The 20,640-nt window shown below is 43.4% G+C and overlaps 1 protein-coding gene and 1 long non-coding RNA gene across 5 annotated transcripts in view; one reads left to right on the forward strand and one right to left on the reverse strand.

The window, feature by feature from the left end:
• The window catches only part of LOC129007511 (uncharacterized), a 71,212-nt gene extending 68,834 nt beyond the window's left edge, over positions 1-2,378 (reverse strand). Inside the window, exon 1 of the long non-coding RNA XR_008492336.1 lies at positions 2,106-2,378. This is a non-coding gene — a long non-coding RNA (uncharacterized LOC129007511). The remainder of the gene's footprint in view (positions 1-2,105) is intronic.
• E2F8 (E2F transcription factor 8) lies at positions 1,953-19,538 on the forward strand. Of its 4 annotated transcripts, none has more exons than XM_054438547.2 (13): positions 1,953-2,138; positions 3,404-3,527; positions 5,499-5,777; positions 6,153-6,309; positions 8,570-8,884; positions 9,107-9,268; positions 11,258-11,395; positions 12,791-12,994; positions 13,297-13,384; positions 13,636-14,170; positions 17,746-17,878; positions 17,995-18,389; positions 18,769-19,538. In XM_054438547.2, exons 2-13 carry the CDS (start codon positions 3,513-3,515, stop codon positions 18,949-18,951), a joined length of 2,604 nt encoding a protein of 867 aa, XP_054294522.2. In that variant the 5' UTR covers positions 1,953-2,138; positions 3,404-3,512; the 3' UTR covers positions 18,952-19,538. The 4 variants fall into 4 exon arrangements, 3 of the variants coding, with proteins under 3 accessions (XP_054294522.2, XP_054294525.2, XP_054294526.1); XM_054438550.2 differs by lacking the exon at positions 1,953-2,138 and adding an exon at positions 2,670-3,086; XR_010127573.1 differs by lacking the exon at positions 1,953-2,138 and adding an exon at positions 2,680-3,086 and having other exon boundaries at positions 18,066-18,389; positions 18,769-18,898.
• Positions 19,539-20,640: the final 1,102 nt, after the last annotated feature.

Below are 20,640 nucleotides of genomic sequence, written 5' to 3' on the forward strand. Positions count from 1 at the left end.
AAAATGAGACACAACTATCCTATGAAGCAAGTAAGGATGAGCACCCCACACAGTGGTAAACACAGCTTTTGGTGGAAAGCCCTGAGACGTTAAACACCCTTGGCTTCAAATCCCAGCCCTGTCACTTACAGTGAGACCTTGGGTTTGTCACTTTAAAATGCTGCTTCCCTCTCAGAGTCATACCCCATGCTTTCACACCTGTGCTGAGTATGAAATGAGAGGCCATCTGTCAAGTGTCACCAGAGGTGGCTGCTCCCTGCATGATGTGCCTTACAGGTAATTGTCACTCAGACATCTGCAGCATGAATGGCCCTGTCGATCACAGATTTGAACGAATTAGTCACTATCTCTGAACACAGGTGCATGAGGCAGACTGCTTCTAAAGAACTTTAAAGGGGATTTATGGCCCACAGGACTCCGGGGCTGTAATAATTTCGGGTACATTGAGCATAGCTGAACCTATGCACTCTTGGGATTGCTGACCGTTCAGGGGGTTGGGGGAGATGACAATCTGGCCAACAGCTAGTGGCTAAAGCAGAAGCACCAACTCCCCACTTTTTGTTGATACATTTAGAACCCAGCCTTGCTCCAAAAAAAGGGGTACCTGGGCTTAGTAAGAACCAGCTGCTCAGTGCTAGCAACAGTGGAACCCTGTATAGTGACCTCTGTTTTATTTTAAATCTGCGAGCTACAGGCAGCGGCCCCTCTGCACAGTACCTGAAAGGCCTGTTTTCAGGTCGAAGCGCCTGCTTGAGCAAGACCTGCACCTCAGCTGGCGACGAAAGGGGGACATGGACACGACGGCGCCAACATTCCAGGGCGGCCACGCCGCAAGCCTGCGGTCGCGTTCCGCGGAGAGATGAGCCTTCGCTCGCCACGGAGACCCCTGGCCCTGTGGCCGGCAGCTGCTGCGCTGCGACCCCAGCCGGAATATCATAGCATCCCCGCCCTCATCGCGTTTCGCAGAAAATAAAAATGCCTCGCCCTGCTAGTCAGCAATGGGAGAGTCACTGATCCCCAAGTTAGCAGTGGGAGTGGGGGAGCGTGGCCCCGGGCCCTGCTGGAGCCTAAAGACGCGCGATTACAGAGGAGGAAGAGCAAAACCGAGTCCAGATCGAGAGACCGGCGCCCAGATCTCGGCGCGGTTGGGCAACACTCAGCACCAGTCCGCAGAAAAGTCTAAGGCAGAGGAGAGCAAAGGGAGCCAACGCGGGCGCAAATGATCCAGGTGCAGCAGCCGAGGCAGCGCCGCTGCCCCGGGCCTCGGTGTCCCGTTCTGCAAAGTGAGGACGAAGGATCGAAGTGTCTCCCCACCCTGCTAGGGCTCTACAGGGAACCAGGCTAAAGCTGCCTGAGGCTCGGAGACCGGAAAAAGAGGGAAAGACAACAGGGAAGAGAAAGGGAGGAGTGGGTGGGAGACCGAGAGGAAAGACGGCGGGGACAGGGTTGGCGGGTTTTCCGCCTTCCTCCTCTTCCTCCTACACCTGAGTTCTCACCGCTGGGCCAAGGCCCCGCGCCCACGGAGCTTAGGCACCAATAGCCAAGCTTCTCCCTCCTCACACCAGTTTCTCCAAGGCACGGGGCAGACGGTGGGCAGCACAATCATGCATGCCAGGGGTGCAAGGGGGAGAGGTCCGGCAGGAGTCCGAGGGCAGGTGAGCCGGCCTGGGGCTGGGCAGGAGTGAGCTAGCCCCAAGCAGGGAATCGCAGGGCGCCTGCGGCCAAGCCCGCGAGCCTTGGACTGGCCAAATTTTATTCCCCAACTTTGAGCAAGGGGAGGGGGTGTATGCAAAAAAAAAAAAAAAAAGGAAAAAAAAGTTGCTGAACTTTTCCCCCAACTCTGCCGTAGAGGCGGGAGCGGAGGGCGGCGCCTGCACCGATTCGCCGGCGGCTACGGTCGGGAGGCTCGGATTGGCGCGCGGGGGCCGGGGCCGGGGCGAGCGGGCGTGGGGGAGGGGAGCTGCCCTCCCCGCCCGCGGTATCGGCTCGCGCCGGGAGCGGGTTAATTTCAAATCGGGGGCTTGGCTGCTCCTGGACGGTCACGCTCCCTCTGCCCGCCAGCCGGCCCGCCAGTCCCGGTCCCAGCGTCTCTCTCCGGCACCCACCTCGGCGCTGCGGAAAGACTGACTGACTGCCAGGTACGCGGGCTCCCGGGCCTGAGAGGGGCAGCGGTGCTGACGAGTCCCGGCTCAGCCCCCGCCAGCTCCCGCCGTGAGGTAGATTGACAGGTCAGCGGGACGCAGAGGGGCGCGGCGCCCGGGCGACACGGCACCTGGAGAGGGCTCGGGCGGGTGGCGGCGGCGGTGGCGGCGGCCGTTTCCCGCCTCCCGCTCCGCCGGGGGCCGTGAGGGAGGAGCTGAGCTCCCGCGCAGAGGGGCGGGGTCGAACGAGGGGGAGGGGCGGGGATGCAGTGGTTCCGGGCGCGGGTTTGCCCGCGCTCAAGCCCCGCGCAGCTAAGGGGAGGTGCCGGCCACGGTCCGACTTTCCGCGCCAAATTTTTAAATCGAAGGCGGAAGGTCCGGCCCCGCCCCTGGTGCCGTCGGCCAATCGCAGGCCCGCTTCCGGACCTCTGATTGGTCGGGAATTGTTGTCCTGGAAACCACGATGATGCTGTCCGGGAACTGTCCGGACGGCGGCGGGCGGACAGGCTGTGGGAGGGGCCTTTGGCCGAAAGTTGGGGGAAGTGCACCGAGCGAGAGGCGGCCGGGGGACTGTACCTGCTTGCCTTATTGGGCAAATACAGCCTTCCAAGGTGGAGTCTAACGCCGTGGTGTGAACTGGCCACCCGAATAGGGAGTAAATAGTGCTTTGTATCTTTAAGGAAGCCCTTTTTTAAATTTAAAAAAAAGTCTTAATTATAAGACTCTCTTTAAATGCCCAACTGCATGCTTGGAGCTTTGGGACTGAATTTGGAACTTTCCTGTCAAGCGACCTCCCACGACTTTACTGCTGAGCCTGTGCACGTGTGTGTAAGGGGAGAAATCCAGGCATCTAGATGCAGACTTGTACCCAGCTACTTGGGGTCGCGTGCGCTCAGCCGGGACCTGGGCTCGTGCGCTTAGTCCGGAGCCCTGATCTGCAAACAGGTGGGTGCTTCCTAAAGTATTTGCTGGGGTCCGGAGAATGGCCCGCCTTTTCTACAGATGGGAGAGGGATGTCACTAGAAATTCTGTGGGTTGCTTGAAGTCTTAGGACAGCCGATCCGTTTGCTGAAGGAATTTACTGGCATTTGTTGGCGTTCTCCGCTCAGTGGGGCGATCTCTGGTCGAGAATAAAATGTAAATCTAGTTTGTCATTTTTCGTTAGTCTTTGTTTCCGTAGCCTCTTGTCCGTGAAGGAATTTTCAACAGATCTTTTGGTTCTTGTTTTTCTCTAACTTTTTCTATTTCCTTTTTTCTTTAAGGATATTAAAACTTTTAGTACAATTGATTGGACTACTTGAACCATCGGGATTTGGGGAGGAACTCCAGATTTTTCATTTTTAAACTCTAAATGTATGAGGAATTTACAGAATGGAGAACGAAAAGGTACTTTATGACTTCAGTATTCATCATTGCAATTTTAAATTCAGTATCATCCTGATTTAACTCCATAATTTTTCCCTATCCAATATATCTTCTTAATGCCACATCCTTGGTTAGCCTCTGTAAAAACCTGGAAAAAATGAACCTTATCTTGTAGTTTCAAAAATATATAGTTTAAAATATATACTAATTTAATTAATATAGTTTAAAAGATGAAAATTATCTTAAAAAGAAATTCAGTCTCCAATCATGTCAAATGCCCTTTCTGAATTCCAGTTGTTCAAGAATCCTCAGAAATGTTGTAATGAAACTAACAAATTTTATTATTCTTAAAAATACCTTTTCTCTGTTTATGTCTGAGACAGCTACCAAATCATTAAAAACTAGAAAGATTGTAAAGGGGCAAACCTACCCCTCTTCAAAAATTCGTTAGTTTCATTACAACATTTCTGAGGATTCTTGAACAACTGGAATTCAGAAACAGCATTCGACATGACTGGAGACTGAATTTCTTTTTAAGATAATTTTTTACCAAATTGGCAGCTTATTTATGGGGTCTGCAAAATGCTCTGTTTAGGGGGCAAACATTTTGTAAAATTACAAAAGAATTGTCTGTGGGGGGTGTCCAACTACTGATAGATTAAAAAAAAGTGAACTTGCATGCACATTTCCTAATAGTTTTAGATGTTAGTCAAATAAGAGAATTACCATTGCTTCTGATAATCTGAGGCAAAGAAAAAGCCTATTCTCAAATCAGCACATCTCAGATGCACATACTGGCAAGGAGCTCCTGTTGGGTCCACCACACTGACTTCCATGTAAGGAGAGCACCATACTTGGAGTGAAAATATCCAGGTTCCACTCCTGTGTGACCTCTCTCAGCCTGCATCTTCTCTTCTGCAAGCTAGGAATGCAGGATTCCATGAACATACAAACGGAAATGTACTGGATAAACCCAAGATGTCACAACATGTCCCATTAATCCATGTTCTTAAAGTTATTTGGTCTGCCTATTATTTTACTTATTGCTGTTCCAAGCATTTTCTTGAAAATAGATAAAGATAGGAGTAGTGTGTGAAGTCCCTGGTGTCCAAAACTGGAAGGAATATAGTCTCCATTAGCCTTATTTATGAACTGCTGTTAATTTACCCTTTTGTCTCAGTGGCTATCCTGCTTCTGCCAGGATCTAGCTTTGTGGTCTTAGGTAGCTGTTAGGTTGGTGCAGACATAATTGCTGTTTTTGCCATTACTTTCAATAGCAAAAGCCACAATTACTTTTGCACCAAACTAATCATTTTACTTCTCTGGGCCCCATTTTCTCTATCTGTAAAATGAGGGAGTGGATGTTCAAAGAGCAGACTTTTCTGGTCAGAAATCCTGCTGTTAGACACTCTAGATTTCCCTGATAAATCTGACCATATGCTATCCCTCACTCTTGTCTCCTTGTCTCCCTGACTCTTCAGTAGTATTTTATTTAGCACCCACTGCATGCAGCCATTATGCTAGGTGGATAAGAATTTCTGCCCTGTAGGCCTTTACTTATTACAGTGCCATGAGTAAACAAAAGTCATTTCTAGGAGTCTGATCATTTAACATTGTCAGTCCAATTAGGGGAAGCTGAGTGAAGGGCATTTGGGAACTCTATACTGTCTTTGCTTCTCTTCTCTAAATCTAAAACTATTTCAAAATACAATTAAAATTATAAGTCCTAACTAAAGTTGTTTTTTCAGTGGTTGAAACATAAGGTGAAAACATTTATGCCTTATTGCAAAATTAAAAATAGGAAATGTAATTATTAGAATTGACAATACACATCACATGACCATTAGAATATAGTTATTAATTTCCTCAACTCTACAATCTCATTAGACATTTTTTCCTTGGCATGATTCTATTTGTTATGCAATTTCTAGAATCCAAGCTGTCTGATAAATCCTGTTTTATGGATTTAATTATTTACATTTTTTAAACCAGGAAAATCTCTTTTGTGAGCCACATAAAAGGGGACTAATGAAAACACCTCTGAAAGAATCCACCACAGCAAATATCGTGTTGGCAGAGATCCAGCCTGACTTTGGCCCTTTAACCACACCCACCAAGCCCAAGGAAGGCTCTCAGGGAGAGCCGTGGACACCGACAGCCAACCTGAAAATGCTCATCAGTGCTGTGAGCCCTGAGATCCGCAACAGAGATCAGAAAAGGGGTTTGTTTGACAACAGAAGTGGATTACCTGAGGCCAAAGACTGTATACACGTAGGTTTTCAGAGGACTGGTTGGAGGCTGGGGAATTTGTTGGGGGGGATTGTAGCTATTAGAGAAGTGCTGGCAATTTAAAGCATCACCACCCGAAGGCTGTTATTAACTTCCTTCAGAGCACCAGAAAGGTTTGGACCCCAAGAAATATAGCACTGGGAATTCTGAACCTTTGCGTTATTTTCGTTTCAGGCTTTCCTTTCAGGTTTGCCAAGCATTTTGTACTGGCCCCCCTAACCTTTTCTCCCATCCAGACTTTGCAGCTGTTGAAGCTAAGCGTGTGTAAGTTGGTGTTAGTCATCGAGCACAGATGCCCCTAATAAATCTGTCAGACTTTATTTAAGAATAAGACATTGTTTACCTTTTCATTTGTAGGAACACTTATCTGGAGATGAATTTGAGAAATCCCAACCAAGTCGAAAAGAGAAAAGTTTAGGATTATTGTGTCATAAGTTCTTAGCACGATATCCTAATTATCCCAACCCTGCTGTGAATAATGACATCTGCCTTGACGAAGTGGCAGAGGAACTTAGTAAGTATGCAAAGAACTCACTGAAAGAATTAATAATTAAAGTGGCTTTATGGACTTAACTCCTTCAGACCCCCGCTCATCTAGCCAGTGTTTGTAAACGACACAAATAAGGCGACATGGAAATTTTCTATCTCCAAAGCCCTCTTCTAATATAAGAATGAAGGCAAGTAGTTGCAAATTTCAGCAAATCTTGGAGGCAGAAAAGTCACAATGGAGGTTGCTTCTGACTACAGTTGTCTCTGAAGCTTTAAAGAAAGGCAATATGGTCTTATGACTTGTTTCACAAAGTTACAACTGTGAACTTTTGCCTCATTGCTCTCCCTTGCTGTTCTTGAAGAATCAGGCTGATGAATGGTTATCTTCCTAGTTGACGCTGAGGATCAGCTTCTGTGAGTGGGAACAGGACCTGTGCGCTCCTGGACCTTCAGCATTGTTCTGAGGACTAGTTTTCTGAATGTTTTGTGTTGGGCAAAAGTTATTCCTCCTGCCCCTTTTTACTCCTCTGTTCAAAGACCTGAATCTATTTGGAGCTAAAAACGGGCCTGTGGCAAATTTGGGGTACCTTTGGAGTCATGTGGGTATCTTAATCTAAACCTGTGAAGTGATGTGCTGTGCAAGATAATACATTTTAATACAAAGCAATCACCCCGTGAAGAAAATTTGCCCTTCTAATACATGTTTGTAAATATCAACTTTATTTCACATTTTAAGAATATGCCATTTAGATTCATCTACTTTTCATGTATGCTTAATGGTAGCTGGGTAGGATGTACCTGTTAATTCAGCAAATATCTATTAATCTTCTACCGCTATGTGTCAGGCAATGTTGTAGGAGCCTGGGATACATCCATAAACAAAAAGGGCAAAATCTCTTCTCTCTTAGAACCTATATTCTAGTGGGGCAATAGATACTGAGTAAAGGATATAGGAAGTAAGTAAGGATAATACGTGCTAGAAGGTAACATGCATAGTGGAAAAAGTAAATTGTGGATCAGGATCAAGGGATCAGGAGTGCTGGGGAGGTGCTTTGCCATAAGTGGTCAGATCAGGCTTCATTGAGAAGGTGACATCTGAGCAAGGACTTGAAAGAAGCAAGGTAGGGAGCTGTAAGGACATCAGGGAGAAGGGTTCCAGGCAGAAGGAACAGCCAGTACAAAGCAAGTGCATATCTGGCAGGTTCCAGGAACAGCAAGAGGTCAGTAGGATGCACCCTTATTAAAATAGTGTTTTATTGATCACTTTTCCAGAAAGGCTGATCTCATCAAATATTTAAATTGAAATTAAGTTTCTTGAACGAAGAGAATTCTAACATTATAGAATATTGAAAACCCAATTTAAATAGATGAGAGTCACAGAATTACTAATATCATATTGTTAATGATAGCTAGAAAGTAAGCAAAATTAGACCCAAAAAGGCACATTTTATTTTTATGTAAATTTTTAAAAACTACATCATGGTTTTTGTACTTTTCTGAAATCTCAGTATTTTGTTTCTATCTTATGATCATTATAGATGGGTGTGTGTGTGTACGTGGTTGTATTGGAAGCGGTTGGAAAGTGTGAGATGTAGAGTTTTAAAGACTTGGTTTGCTACTTGCTAGCTGTTTTGGGGTGAGCTACTTAGCTGGTCTGAGCCTCTGTTTTCTCATCTTTTTTTTTTTTTTTTTTTTTGAGACGGAGTCCCGCTCTTTCGCCCAGGCTGGAGTGCTGTGGTGCGATCTCGGCTCACTGCAAGCTCCGCCTCCCGGGTTCACGCCATTCTCCTGTCTCAGCCTCCTCAGTAGCTGGGACTACAGGCGCCCGCCACCACGCCCGGCTAATTTTTTTGCATTTTTAGTAGAGACTGGATTTCACCATGTTAGCCGGGATGGTCTCCATCTCCTGACCTCGTGATCCGCCCGCCTCGGCCTCCCAAAGTGCTGGGATTACAGGCGTGAGCCACCGCGCCCAGCCTTTCTCACCCTTTTTAAAGTGCAGATCATAATACCTACTTCACAAGTTTAAGGTGAAAACTTCCTAAAGCTGTGTAGCACATCTTAGGCCCTCATTAAATGTTGCCTTTCTAATTCATATGATTTGTACCCTTGGAAAGCAAGGACATGTCTTTCTCACCTTCACAGTATTTGTTGAGTATGTGCACTTACAGTTAGGAAAGTGATATTATCCAGGACTTACTGACTAATAAACCATGGAAGAAAAAGCTATTCAATTCTAAACACGTTACAAAAATCTGTAACACACAATTGCACGTTCTTTGTAGATGTTGAACGTCGACGCATTTACGATATCGTGAACGTCCTAGAGAGTTTACATATGGTGAGCCGCCTCGCCAAAAACAGGTACACTTGGCACGGGCGACACAATCTCAACAAAACCCTTGGCACCTTGAAGAGCGTCGGGGAGGAGAACAAGTACGCTGAGCAGATTATGATGATCAAAAAGAAAGAATATGAGCAAGAGTTTGACTTTATTAAGAGTTACAGTATAGAGGATCATATCATCAAATCAAACACTGGCCCAAATGGACACCCAGACATGTGTTTTGTGGAACTCCCTGGAGTGGAATTTCGGGCAGGTGAGAGATGGTAGTGAAAACTCCGGGCGGCATGGCATTTGTCCTCTCTCTAAGGAAAAGTTTCTGTGGAGAACACGGCTCTAAAGCTACTGCTGCCTTTAATGTTCAGATGCCACAGTTGTCAGCTGTATGATCAGGTGGTGGTATTTTTAGCCTTGTTACTTTAGAAGTCACTTGTCCCTTTGTGAATTTTAATTCTCTAATCCTCATCCTTCTCTAAAGCTTCTGTAAACAGCCGCAAAGACAAGTCTTTAAGGGTAATGAGCCAGAAATTTGTGATGCTGTTTTTGGTGTCAACGCCTCAGATAGTAAGCCTAGAAGTTGCTGCCAAGATTTTAATTGGGGAGGACCATGTGGAAGATTTGGATAAAAGCAAGTTTAAAAGTAAGTGTCATGACTGCCATGGATTTTTGAACCTATTCTTAAACAATAAAATCTCAGTCGTAAACTCATTTCCAAATTAGGAAACATAGCTGCATAAACCGATCTTCTCTAATTATGTTTTTATATCTTCACTTCTCCCTAGAAGCCATGATAATATTGATTTAGCTAACTTGTTATGACACATGAGTGTCACTACTCTTTTTTTTTTTTTTTTTTTTAGACGGAGTCTCGCTCTTTTTCTAGGCTGGAGTGCAGTGGCGAGATCTAGGCTCACTGCAACATCCGCCTCCCGGGTTCCAGCGATTCTCCTGCCTCAGCCTCTGGAGTAGCTGGGATTACAGGCGTGCGCCACCACGCCCGGCTAATTTTTATATTTTTAGTAGAGACGGGGATTCACCATGTTGGCCAGGAGGATCTCGGTCTCTTGACCTCATGATCCACCCACCTCGGCCTCCCAAAGTGCTGGAATTACAGGCCTGAGCCACCGCGCCTGGCCAAGTATCACTACTCTTATTTGACACATTACTTCATTTGATATTGTAACATTGTTCTCAAAAGTAAACACGGCCAGATGCGGTGGCTGAAGTCTGTAATCTCAGCACTCTGGGAGGCCGAGGAGGGCGGATCATGAGGTCAGGAGATCCGGACCATCCTGGCTAACACAGTGAAATCCCGTCTCTACTAAAGGTATAAAAAAAATTAGCCGGGCGTGGTGGCGTGCACCTGTAGTCCCAGTTACTCAGGAGGCTGAGACAGGAGAATGGCGTGAACCTGGGAGGCGGCGCTTGCAGTGAGCCGAGATCGCGCCACTGCACTCCAGCCTGGGGGACAGAGCAAGACTCCATCTCAAAAAAAAAAAAAAGTAAACACTAGAAGAATCTGTTCTGTGTAAGCTGTAAATGAGAGTAAATTGTAAAGTGGGTCTGCACCCTGGTCTCCTTCCACTGATGCTGATATAGAGGGTTTATAAATGACTCATAAAATTGTCCCCAGAAGTGACCTGCAGCACGGGTAGTCTGCCATTTTGAAAGAATGGTTTTAGCTAGATTACCTGCTCAAAACTGGGAAGGGACTGTAGATTGGATTCCTAACAAAAGAGCTATGCCCTCACCATTACACCAGACTTTGCAAGAAGGGTGTGGAAAGAAGTGCTCGGAGGATGGGGAGGGGCACTTGGCTCGGGATATCGGGAGATCTGCAATTTCAGAAAACACGTCCTGATACTACTGAGGGGTTACTTGCCTTTTGTGAGTCACCGGATAGTTTTCATCTTTGTTTCACTGGTTAGTCATAGCCTTGAAAACTATTCCAGGAACTGCAGAGGTGTAAGTTACTGAATCCCCAGGGAATTCAGAACCTTCTGGTATGGCTAGGAAGGAGACTCGATTTGTAGTCTGTACTATCAAGATGGCAGTAAAAAACAGACTTTTTGTAACAAAACTCTTTAAGATATGTGAGGTTTGTCAAGTTCACAGATCTATGTTTTGCATGTTACATAAAGACAGTATTAAAAAATTACACATGTTGATGGGGTACAGAATTTTCCATGCTGTGATAGTAAATGAATTTTGTTATAAGCTATTACAAGCAGAAAAGCAAGACATTTATCACAGATACTTTTATTTCTCTGTTCATAAAATTCTTCTGAATCCTCATTAGAAGGTACCCAGGAATGGTGACTTTATTTTTGAAACAGTCTGTAACATAGTTTCAGATAGGGTGATCTCATCAAGTCGTTTTTCCTTTGTCAACATATGCTATTGTCATTTCAACATTGAGTACTAGCAGTAATTGAGTCTTTTAAATATTTAAAACTTTTTTATCTTAATTAAAGCTGTATCACCAGAAGAACTTAAAAGGAGGCAGAAGTTTCTCTGTCTGACATTGATGGTTAAGACAGCTCTTAGAATATACATGAAGTCCTTCTGAAGGAAAATTCTTTGATCTTTTCATTATTCCATTAAGTGGTACATATACTTTTTTTCCCAGCAAAAATTAGGAGGTTGTATGATATAGCTAATGTTCTGAGTAGCCTGGATCTTATCAAGAAAGTTCACGTTACAGAGGAAAGAGGCCGAAAACCAGCTTTTAAATGGACCGGCCCAGAAATCAGTCCAAATACCAGTGGTATGTATTTTTTTCTTTCACCCTTTGCTTTATTATTTCTGTGTGTTTTTTTAATTTTTAATTTCCAGTGTGTGTTGTTCCCCTCCCTGTGTCCATGTGTTCTCATTGTTCAACTCCCACTTATGAGTGAGAACATGCAGTGTTTGATTTTCTGTTCCTATGTTAGTTTGCTGAGGATGATGGCTTCCAGCTTCATCCATGTCCCGCAGAGGACATGATCTCATTTCTTTTTATGGCTGCATAGTATTCCATGGTGTATATGTACCATATTTTCTTTATCCTGCTTTATTATTTTGAATTAATGCACATTGGGAGATATTTTCCCTTCCCCTTCCTACTCACAGCCCCATATGGAAAAGATAGATATGATTGAAAAGATGATTCCAGATGAATGGCAATATAGAAAATTTGGCTACTGGCTCCATCAGCAAACCAAGATCCATAGCAACCTCCCACCCTGTGTTCAAGTAGTAGAATCTGTATGTGAAAGGATTCGGAAAGTTGAAAGCACCACAAAGCATAAAACACTATTGCTGCTATGCAGCACAGTGACCACAACAGAACCTGTGCCCATTGAGAATATGGAATGAGTTCACTCTGGTATCAAAGTAGATATTTCTAGTCTTCATCTTAACTCTGCGATGCTGACATTTTGCATTCTACCAAAGATCCCCACCCAGAATCACTGAAAATGACAAGAACGTGGGCCATGGAGACAGAGGGAAACTTAGGTTCCATTCCCAGCCCTGCCACTCTGGCTTTGCGGCCTGAGACAAGCTACTTCTTCAAGGATTAGTTTTCTCATTGGTGAAATGGGAAGAACAATGGCACCTCAGTGGAGTTACTGTGATATAATCTCAGAGAGAGGTCCTTTGGTGCAGGAATTTGGAGTGAAAGCTGTGGGGCCATATTGACCAGGTTCATATCCCAGGCCCACATGCTCCCAGTTGAGAGACCTTGAGCCAGTAGGTTAATGTCTGTGTGGGTCAGAGCTCTCATCTCCGACACAGGGCTGCATTTCTTGAGGAACAGTTAGTTACCTCATGGAGCTGTGAGGATCACCCATATTTCATCAGATCTAAGACTCCACTGACTGTAAGATGCACAATTCTTTCTATATCACTAAGAAAGAAAAATCACTAATAACTACACTCTAGCTCACCACTGGTTATAAGATATAGTGCAGTTTCAGAAATGCTAATGTAGGAAATATTGTGTCTCAGAATTCATTTAATAAGGTAAACAAGGCTTTCTCTGTAAAGCCCTTAGAACAGTGATAGGCACATGGTCGGTGCTCTGTAACTTGCCACTTTTATTCCTAAAATTGTTTTATTTCATATCCCAAAAGCAAACTGAGCCATCCAGGTTTTAATACACAGACATTTTCTGTTTCAGGCTCCAGCCCAGTCATTCCTTTTACTCCCTCTGATTTGGAGGTGAGACGGTCTTCAAAAGAGAACTGTGCCAAAAACCTCTTTTCCACACGTGGGAAACCAAACTTTACTCGACACCCATCTCTTATCAAATTGGTAAAGAGTATAGAAAGTGATCGGAGAAAGATAAATTCTGCGCCCAGTAGCCCTATCAAGACCAACAAAGGTATGTTTTCAGGAATGTCAGGGATCTGCTAGGAAGAATTCCCTTTTATCTCATTTTTTCAGCTTACGTGATCCTTGCAATAGTTGTCAGAAAATTATTTCAATATCTATATACCTAAACCCTCTTGAAGCCTAACTAATGTATAAATTTAAAAAGTCATTTATGGGGTTTATTCTTTAATCGCTATGCAACTTTGAGGGGAGGTGCACAGTTTCTGTTCCTCTGACTTCAGTGAGGTTTCATCTGTGTGAACATTTGTTCTTTAGCTTTGACCGATGCTCTCTTCCTTTCTATTTTACCAGCTGAGAGTTCTCAGAATTCTGCACCCTTCCCAAGTAAAATGGCTCAGCTCGCAGCTATTTGTAAAATGCAGTTAGAAGAGCAATCAAGGTAGGTTGGCAATGCTCTTTAATAACAGGATGAATTACTTTTACATTACATTGTTAGGATTACTTATTTTATGTGAGAAGAAGCACTAGCCTTGAACTGGAGAGCTAATCTTTTCTGTATCTCATACTCACTCATTACAGAAATTATCTGCATGTTCCATAAAAGCATGGCTTCAATATGAGGCTTAAAGCGTTAGAACAGTTTAGAAAAATGTATATCCATCATGTCGTGTATTAAATCTTGTCTTTTAGTGAATCCAGACAGAAAGTGAAAGTACAGCTGGCAAGATCTGGACCCTGCAAACCAGTAGCCCCTCTGGACCCCCCAGTGAATGCTGAGATGGAGCTGACAGCACCGTCCCTCATCCAGCCCCTGGGAGTGGTTCCCCTGATCCCTAGCCCATTGTCATCAGCAGTGCCCCTGATCCTACCTCAGGCCCCTTCAGGCCCATCCTATGCCATCTACCTGCAGCCCGCTCAAGCCCACCAAAGTGTGACGCCACCCCAAGGCCTGAGCCCAACGGTGTGCACCACCGACTCTTCTAAAGCTACTGGATCAAAAGACTCCACAGATGCCACCGCTGAGAAGGCAGCCAATGATACCTCAAAGGCCAGTGCCTCTACCAGGACTGGAAGCTTGCTGCCAGCACCAGAGAGGCAAGGGGCAAAGAGCCGAACCAGGGAGCCAGCTGGAGAAAGAGGCTCAAAGAGGGCAAGCATACTCGAGGACAGTGGTTCCAAAAAGAAATTTAAAGAGGACCTAAAAGGACTTGAAAATGTCTCCACAGTAAGTACAGCCTAGAACTGCACAAAGCTTTAGGAATTCCCTAGTCTATTACAGGAAGACTGGTGGCTTGTGAAATTTACCGAAGAGCATTCTCTCAGAAGACAAGGAACTGTTCCTTAGCATCCCATAATCCAAATGAGGCCCTCAACAGCTAATCCTCTGGCTGGGATGACGGCAGGGACATTTTTAACCTTTGGAGGAAGGGATTATTTGCTCTCTTTTTAAAGTACCATGGGTGGTTGTCCTTAAGTCCATTTCTCCATCACACACTGGAATGCAAACACCTGTCATGAAAGTCTTAAATAATTTACAAGCAGACGTAACCCTAAATGAACGTGTGGATGCATAGGGTTCCTGTAACTCCTGCTTTCTGAGTCATTACCTAATGTTTGTTTGATGTCATGTAACTGGCATCTGTTGCCTAGAAGATAAATTGCTCCCCATTTTACTTTCTACCTAAAATTTAAATCAAAATTTCTGTTTTATGTAAACAGAAAAATCAAACTGATCTTGACAAATTGTAGATGTAGTTCATGTATTGGTTTCTAGAGATTTTGACATGCTAGACAAATTTTTTTCCTAAGTGGAGATTAGTTCAGGAGGGAATTAATATTTATTGGATGCCTACCCACATATAGCAGACATAATAGATATTAGTCACTTTTACATACAGTATCTCATTTTTCTCCCTTAGGACAATTATATATGAGAGACATTATCATCCAATAAATACCACTAAATGTGCAAGTAAAAGTTAATCTCTCATTTTGCCCCTGCTCTTAATACAAGCTATTTTACTTCTCTATGTCTTATTTTTCTGCATCGGTAAAGAATTTATTCCATCGGTTTTTCCTCATCACCTACTGGATATAAAGCACTGTGCTCTGGATCAAATCTAACCCAGCACCTGCCTTTGGTGGCAATTGCTTTTGGGTACTTGCCTGTGGGCATATTATAGTTTTTGTGGGGTTAAGTGAATTTATTCCATGATGATACACATAAAAGGGTTTGATCCTTTTAAGACGTGTTATAAGCTGAAAGGCATTATCTGTTACTGTTGTTATTAAAGAGGAAGTTTAGAGTTTGTCAAATCTTCCCTGAGGATGGCCTCATGGTAACCATTCAAAACATCTATTATCTTACATAGTATCCTTTTGTATTTAATGTATATGCTAAGTGGGAAATCACAAAGTTTCAATATTCTGGGAGGTCCATAACTTCTTTTGGCCAATGGGTATGATTGAATAATGGTCTCCTGTTGTTTACATAGTTATTCAGGATTAGGATTTTCAGTGGATAGATTTTCCATATACTCCTGCTTCTTTTTTATATCTCTGCAACTCTAACCATTTCTTTTTTCTTTTGAGACAGGGTCTTACTCTGTCACCCAGAATGGAGTGCAGTGGCATGATTTTAGCTCACTGCAGCCTCGACCTCCAAGGCTTAAGTGATCCTCCCACCTCAGTCTCCCAAGTAGCTTAGACTACAGGTGTGCTGCCATGCCTGGCTAATTTTGTATTTTTTGTGAAGACGGGGTTTCGCCATGTTGCTCAGCCTGGTCTCGAACTCCTGAGCTCAAGCAGTCTGCCTGCCTTGGCTTCCCAAAGTGCTGAAATCACAGGCATTTGCCATCATGCCCAGCCCACTTTAACCATTTCATTTTAGTATGGCCTGAGCAAAACAAAGACAATGAGAGATTCATGTGTTAATTCATTCAACAAATTTTTACTGAGAATTTACGCTTCTAGGAGTGGAAAGAAGATAAGTATGCAAATAAACACAAACATCAGGTAGTGAATGATAGGAATGAAGATGACATGATAGGAGGAAGGGGTGGAAGGGCTACTGTAGGCTAAAAGACTTCAAGTTCAAACATGTCAGATTCATTCTGCAATTTAATAGTTCTAATTATTTTATAAAAAAGGGAATTGGCATTATAGGTTAAAAGATTTTATAATGAATATAGTTTGTTGGAAATTTAAAAATTATTATTCTATTACTGTGGGTTTTACTGAAGACTTGAAAGAGTTAAACCAGCAATCAGAATAATTTGTACCATGAGAGAATATAACTAAAGCTAATAGAGAGCAGGTCTTCATAAAGCATCTAAATTTGCCCCTTAAAAATTCTCTCTTCCTGCAGTTTTCAAGGCACCTACTAGTAGAGATTTTGAGTGGGACCAAGTACCTAAGAAACAAAATTAAAAGCTTGCAGTATACTTTTAGCTTTGTGGATTCTGAATTTCCTGGTTCCCAAGGAAAAGACCTATTAACAATTAGATTAAACTTGTTTTGACAATGGAGAGAAGAAAGGTCTGAAGGAAGAAAAAAGGAGGTCCCTAGTTTATAAGAGCAGTTTTTAGCTTTTGCCAGTCCCACTCATGGTAAGGCTAAAGCAGACTTTTAGGCACCCATGTAAACTTTTTCTGTTTGGAAAAGTACAGTGATCTAACAAGGATGTTGGGAGGTACATGCAACCCTACCCTTGGGCCTTTTCTAGTTGGAATATAACTTTATTGCCTAAAGCTTTTGCTCAATGGCTTGTGCGTCTCTCATATGAATTAATCAGTTATCTTATTTGTAATTTTTTTAACTCTGGTGTACTTTGCATATTTTAAGACTGCTTGTTATCATTAGAGCAAGCAGTACTAGAAAGAAATCTTTACTTATATAATTTCTGTTTTAAATCAGGGGCCAGCAAACATTCTTTAAAGGGCCAGATAGTAGACATTTTTGGGGTTTTAAGGCCATATGGGCTCTGTTGCCCCTATTCAACCCTGCCATTGTAGCAGGAAAATTGCTGTAGGCAGTACATAAATGAATGAGTATGATTGTGTTCCAATAAAACTTTATTTATAAAAACAGGCAGGGAGTGGGAATTGGCCCATGGCCAATAGTTTAGCCCCCTTTCTCTAAATCAATGTCGTTTAAAGTGTTTCCTTAGAATACCAGTCCTCCTTAATTGCCTACTGAAAATATAGTTGCCAAATAGTTTGGGAAATGCTACCTGCTGTGCGCCCCACTTGGAGATTTTTAAGGCATGCCACCATTAAAATCTCTTGGAAATTCTCTAATAAAGACACCATTTGACTTTGTTTAATTCAGTATTTTCCAATTATATTTGACCAAGAATCAGGTAATGCCTGTTTGCAACCCATGGACCTCAGGTCCCTCAGAATGCCCTTTGGGAAATACCGTTCTATATAATTCAAGAACAATCAATTACTACTACATCATACCAAGGAGTCCAGTAGCAAGAGTTAGGTTATCAGTGTAAGAGTGGTGTGCTGGATGAATCCTTACCCCTAAGCAGGGTCAGTGCCAGCATCCAAAGATGTCCTAAGACCACAGGTGGCATTTAAGAAACATGTTCTGTATTATTCGGGGCAAGCATTGGAAAGGGTGGGAGGGTATTCTCCTCTAGGAGCCAGGTGGCCAGGCTGCCTGCAGCCCATACCGCTGGAGGCTTTGGTCCAATGAGGCAACTACCAAGGGATATTAGTCCTGAAACAGGCACGTGGCCATTTTTCTTCCTGTATTTGTGTGTAAAATAAACGCTTCCTCCTTGTTTTCTAGACCTTGTTCCCATCAGGATACCTAATCCCTCTCACCCAGTGCTCATCCCTGGAGGCAGAGTCCATTTTGTCTAGTAAAGAAAACTCAGGTGCTCTTTCCCCAAACCACAGGATTTACAGCTCCCCAATTGCAGGTGAGTGCACATAAAACACTAACCAGATGTGGGCCGGTCTCAAGTTCACTTAAGCCTTGTCAACTTCTTGGATAAATGCCTGTGCTTTTAAGATATCGTCCCCCTTTTCTTTCCAGGTGTTATTCCAGTGACATCATCTGAACTCACTGCTGTTAATTTTCCCTCTTTTCATGTAACACCTTTGAAGCTAATGGTCTCACCAACTTCCGTGGCAGCCGTACCTGTCGGGAACAGCCCGGCTCTCGCTTCAAGCCACCCTGTTCCCATCCAGAACCCAAGCTCAGCCATTGTAAACTTCACCCTGCAGCACTTGGGACTCATCTCACCCAGTGTGCAGTTGTCTGCCAGCCCAGGGCCTGGAATCGTTCCTGTGTCTCCAAGAATAGAGTCTGTTAATGTCGTACCAGAAAATGCAGGCACTCAGCAAGGAAGGGCCACCAACTATGACTCACCAGTCCCAGGCCACAGCCAGCCAAATGGACAATCAGTTGCTGTGACAGGGGCACAACAGGTGAGAGGCTTTCTTCTTAATTTAATTTTTCCTGGAATTATTAAGCCCCAAGTATCCGTGTCATAAGAGATTTGCTTTTGCTTTTCTCTTTGGAGAGGGAAAGGATGGGAGAGTCAGGAGATTGAAAGCCTACGTTTCTTCCAGAACCCAGGAAGAGTGTCCAAGGCATCCATATTATTGGGTTATCATGAGATTTTTGTCTCTCCCCTAACAAAAATAATTGAGAATGTAAAACTCACCAAAGCTGCCCTCGCCAATTTCAAGATATGCCAGTTTCCCAATGTGCAATACATTCATCCAGCCCAATCTTCCAAGTCTGGTAAGACTATGTATCTGTGTGTGGTTGACTTCTTTTGTCCATTCTTCTCTTTCCAATCAGCCTGTTCCTGTGACACCCAAAGGGTCACAATTAGTGGCCGAAAGTTTCTTCCGTACCCCAGGTGGACCCACCAAGCCAACCAGCTCATCCTGCATGGATTTTGAGGGTGCTAATAAAACCTCCTTAGGAACTCTCTTTGTCCCACAGCGAAAACTGGAAGTCTCAACAGAGGATGTCCATTAATCAACAAATGTTGGCTTAGTTTAATTTTCTAAAGAGTTGTTTAATAGAGAAAATGTACACAGACTGATTTGGAGAACACATTCTCTGAAAATACTGTAAATACGTTGGGGATTTGCTCAATGTGAAATCAGATACTTGTTTTCATACATATATATATATATATATATACACACACACACATATATTTGTATAAAGCTAAGTTTAGCTTTCAATCCTACAAAATAAAAGTAAAATGTTGAACTCTAAGATATATTAACTTCTAGGGGGAAAAATCCATTATTTTAGCTGTGCCTATACTATTATGCAAAGTAACTGTATTAAAGTTTACTTCCCTCTAAGTAAATATGTTTGACATGCCTAACACAGCATTCCCTTAAACATTTTGCACAAAGAAAATGCTGTGTGATGTATAATGTTGTATTTTTAAATAGGGGTATAGCTATATTTTTTATAATTTCTTTAATCTGTTGTTGCAGTGTATCTTTTTGTAAAGTTTGCAACAATCCTCAATCAAGTCTATGGAAAAATTATTTATAAAATGTATTTTTAATCATAAATTGTTCAAATTAAAACTTTTCTAAAATATAGTTAGCATTTTCATTTGGCCAGTTAGGGCACTGTTGGGAGAAAATTAAAATTTACCTAATCACGGAGGCAAATTCTTAGTAAAGAGTATCCATGCTGGGTTCCGTTAGATATGCAAAGTTTATAGAATGTTTCTACATTCCGTCCCCCATTTTGACCCTTGAGATTGCTCCACTTTTGCAGAAGTAAAATTGGCTTTGGAGAGGCTGTTGCTTGGCCAAGAACACCTAGCTAAGTCCCATGCGCTTCCTACCACACTCCAGGAGATTAGAAATGAAAGGTAGGCGCCTAGGGGCCCTGGTGTGACCAGCATCTGTCCCACACTTCCTGCTCCACGCAGAGGTGGGTCTGTACCAGCTCTCTTAACATACTTCTTGGATGGCCCAGCTCCAGGGACGGGAAAACAGCGGTAAGGATTCTAATCCCCAGGATTCTAATCCTGGGGGACCAAACCCCCAGGAGCTCCAAGAGAAGGGACAAGTTCCAGTGTGTTAAGTGTGCATCTCTTTGACCCGTTTGTTATGGGAAGAATTGCACCTTGAGAATTGACAAGTGCTTTCCCTGGTCAGGGTCTTAAAGGAGCATCATAATATCTATTTCCTACATGTTTACTGTATGTAGACAGGGTTACACATTTTAAATGTATCATATCTATGAGCTACGACTGAGGCTCACAGGGATTAAAGCAACAAGTCCATGGTCACACTGCTAGTGTATGCAAGTACTCAGCTCATGTCTATTGGACCTCATTATCCATTGCCCATTTACTTCTAGAGACACGCCTAGCAGCTCTGGTAGGAATCAAGCACATTGATTCAGGGTAATCTGAGCATTAATAAAGTCAGCCCTTTCAAATACACGTTTTGTTTGCACAACCAAGTACAGCTAGGAGAGGGCAGATTTGCATCTTGACCTAGAAACCCCTCTTCTTCCACCACTACAGAACCAATATGAACTATTTCCTCCAAAGTACCTTTGCCTTTGTTTTTATCCTTCTTAGAGAACAAGTGAATGGTCTCTGATTTAAGAAATGGCCCCCTGCTTTCAAGGTGCTTATAGTTGAGAAAGATAGTATGTACACATGTATAAATAAAGCATTTCCAT

This window comes from Pongo pygmaeus, chromosome 9, assembly GCF_028885625.2.
Source record: "Pongo pygmaeus isolate AG05252 chromosome 9, NHGRI_mPonPyg2-v2.0_pri, whole genome shotgun sequence".
Taxonomy (NCBI): Eukaryota; Metazoa; Chordata; class Mammalia; order Primates; family Hominidae; genus Pongo; species Pongo pygmaeus.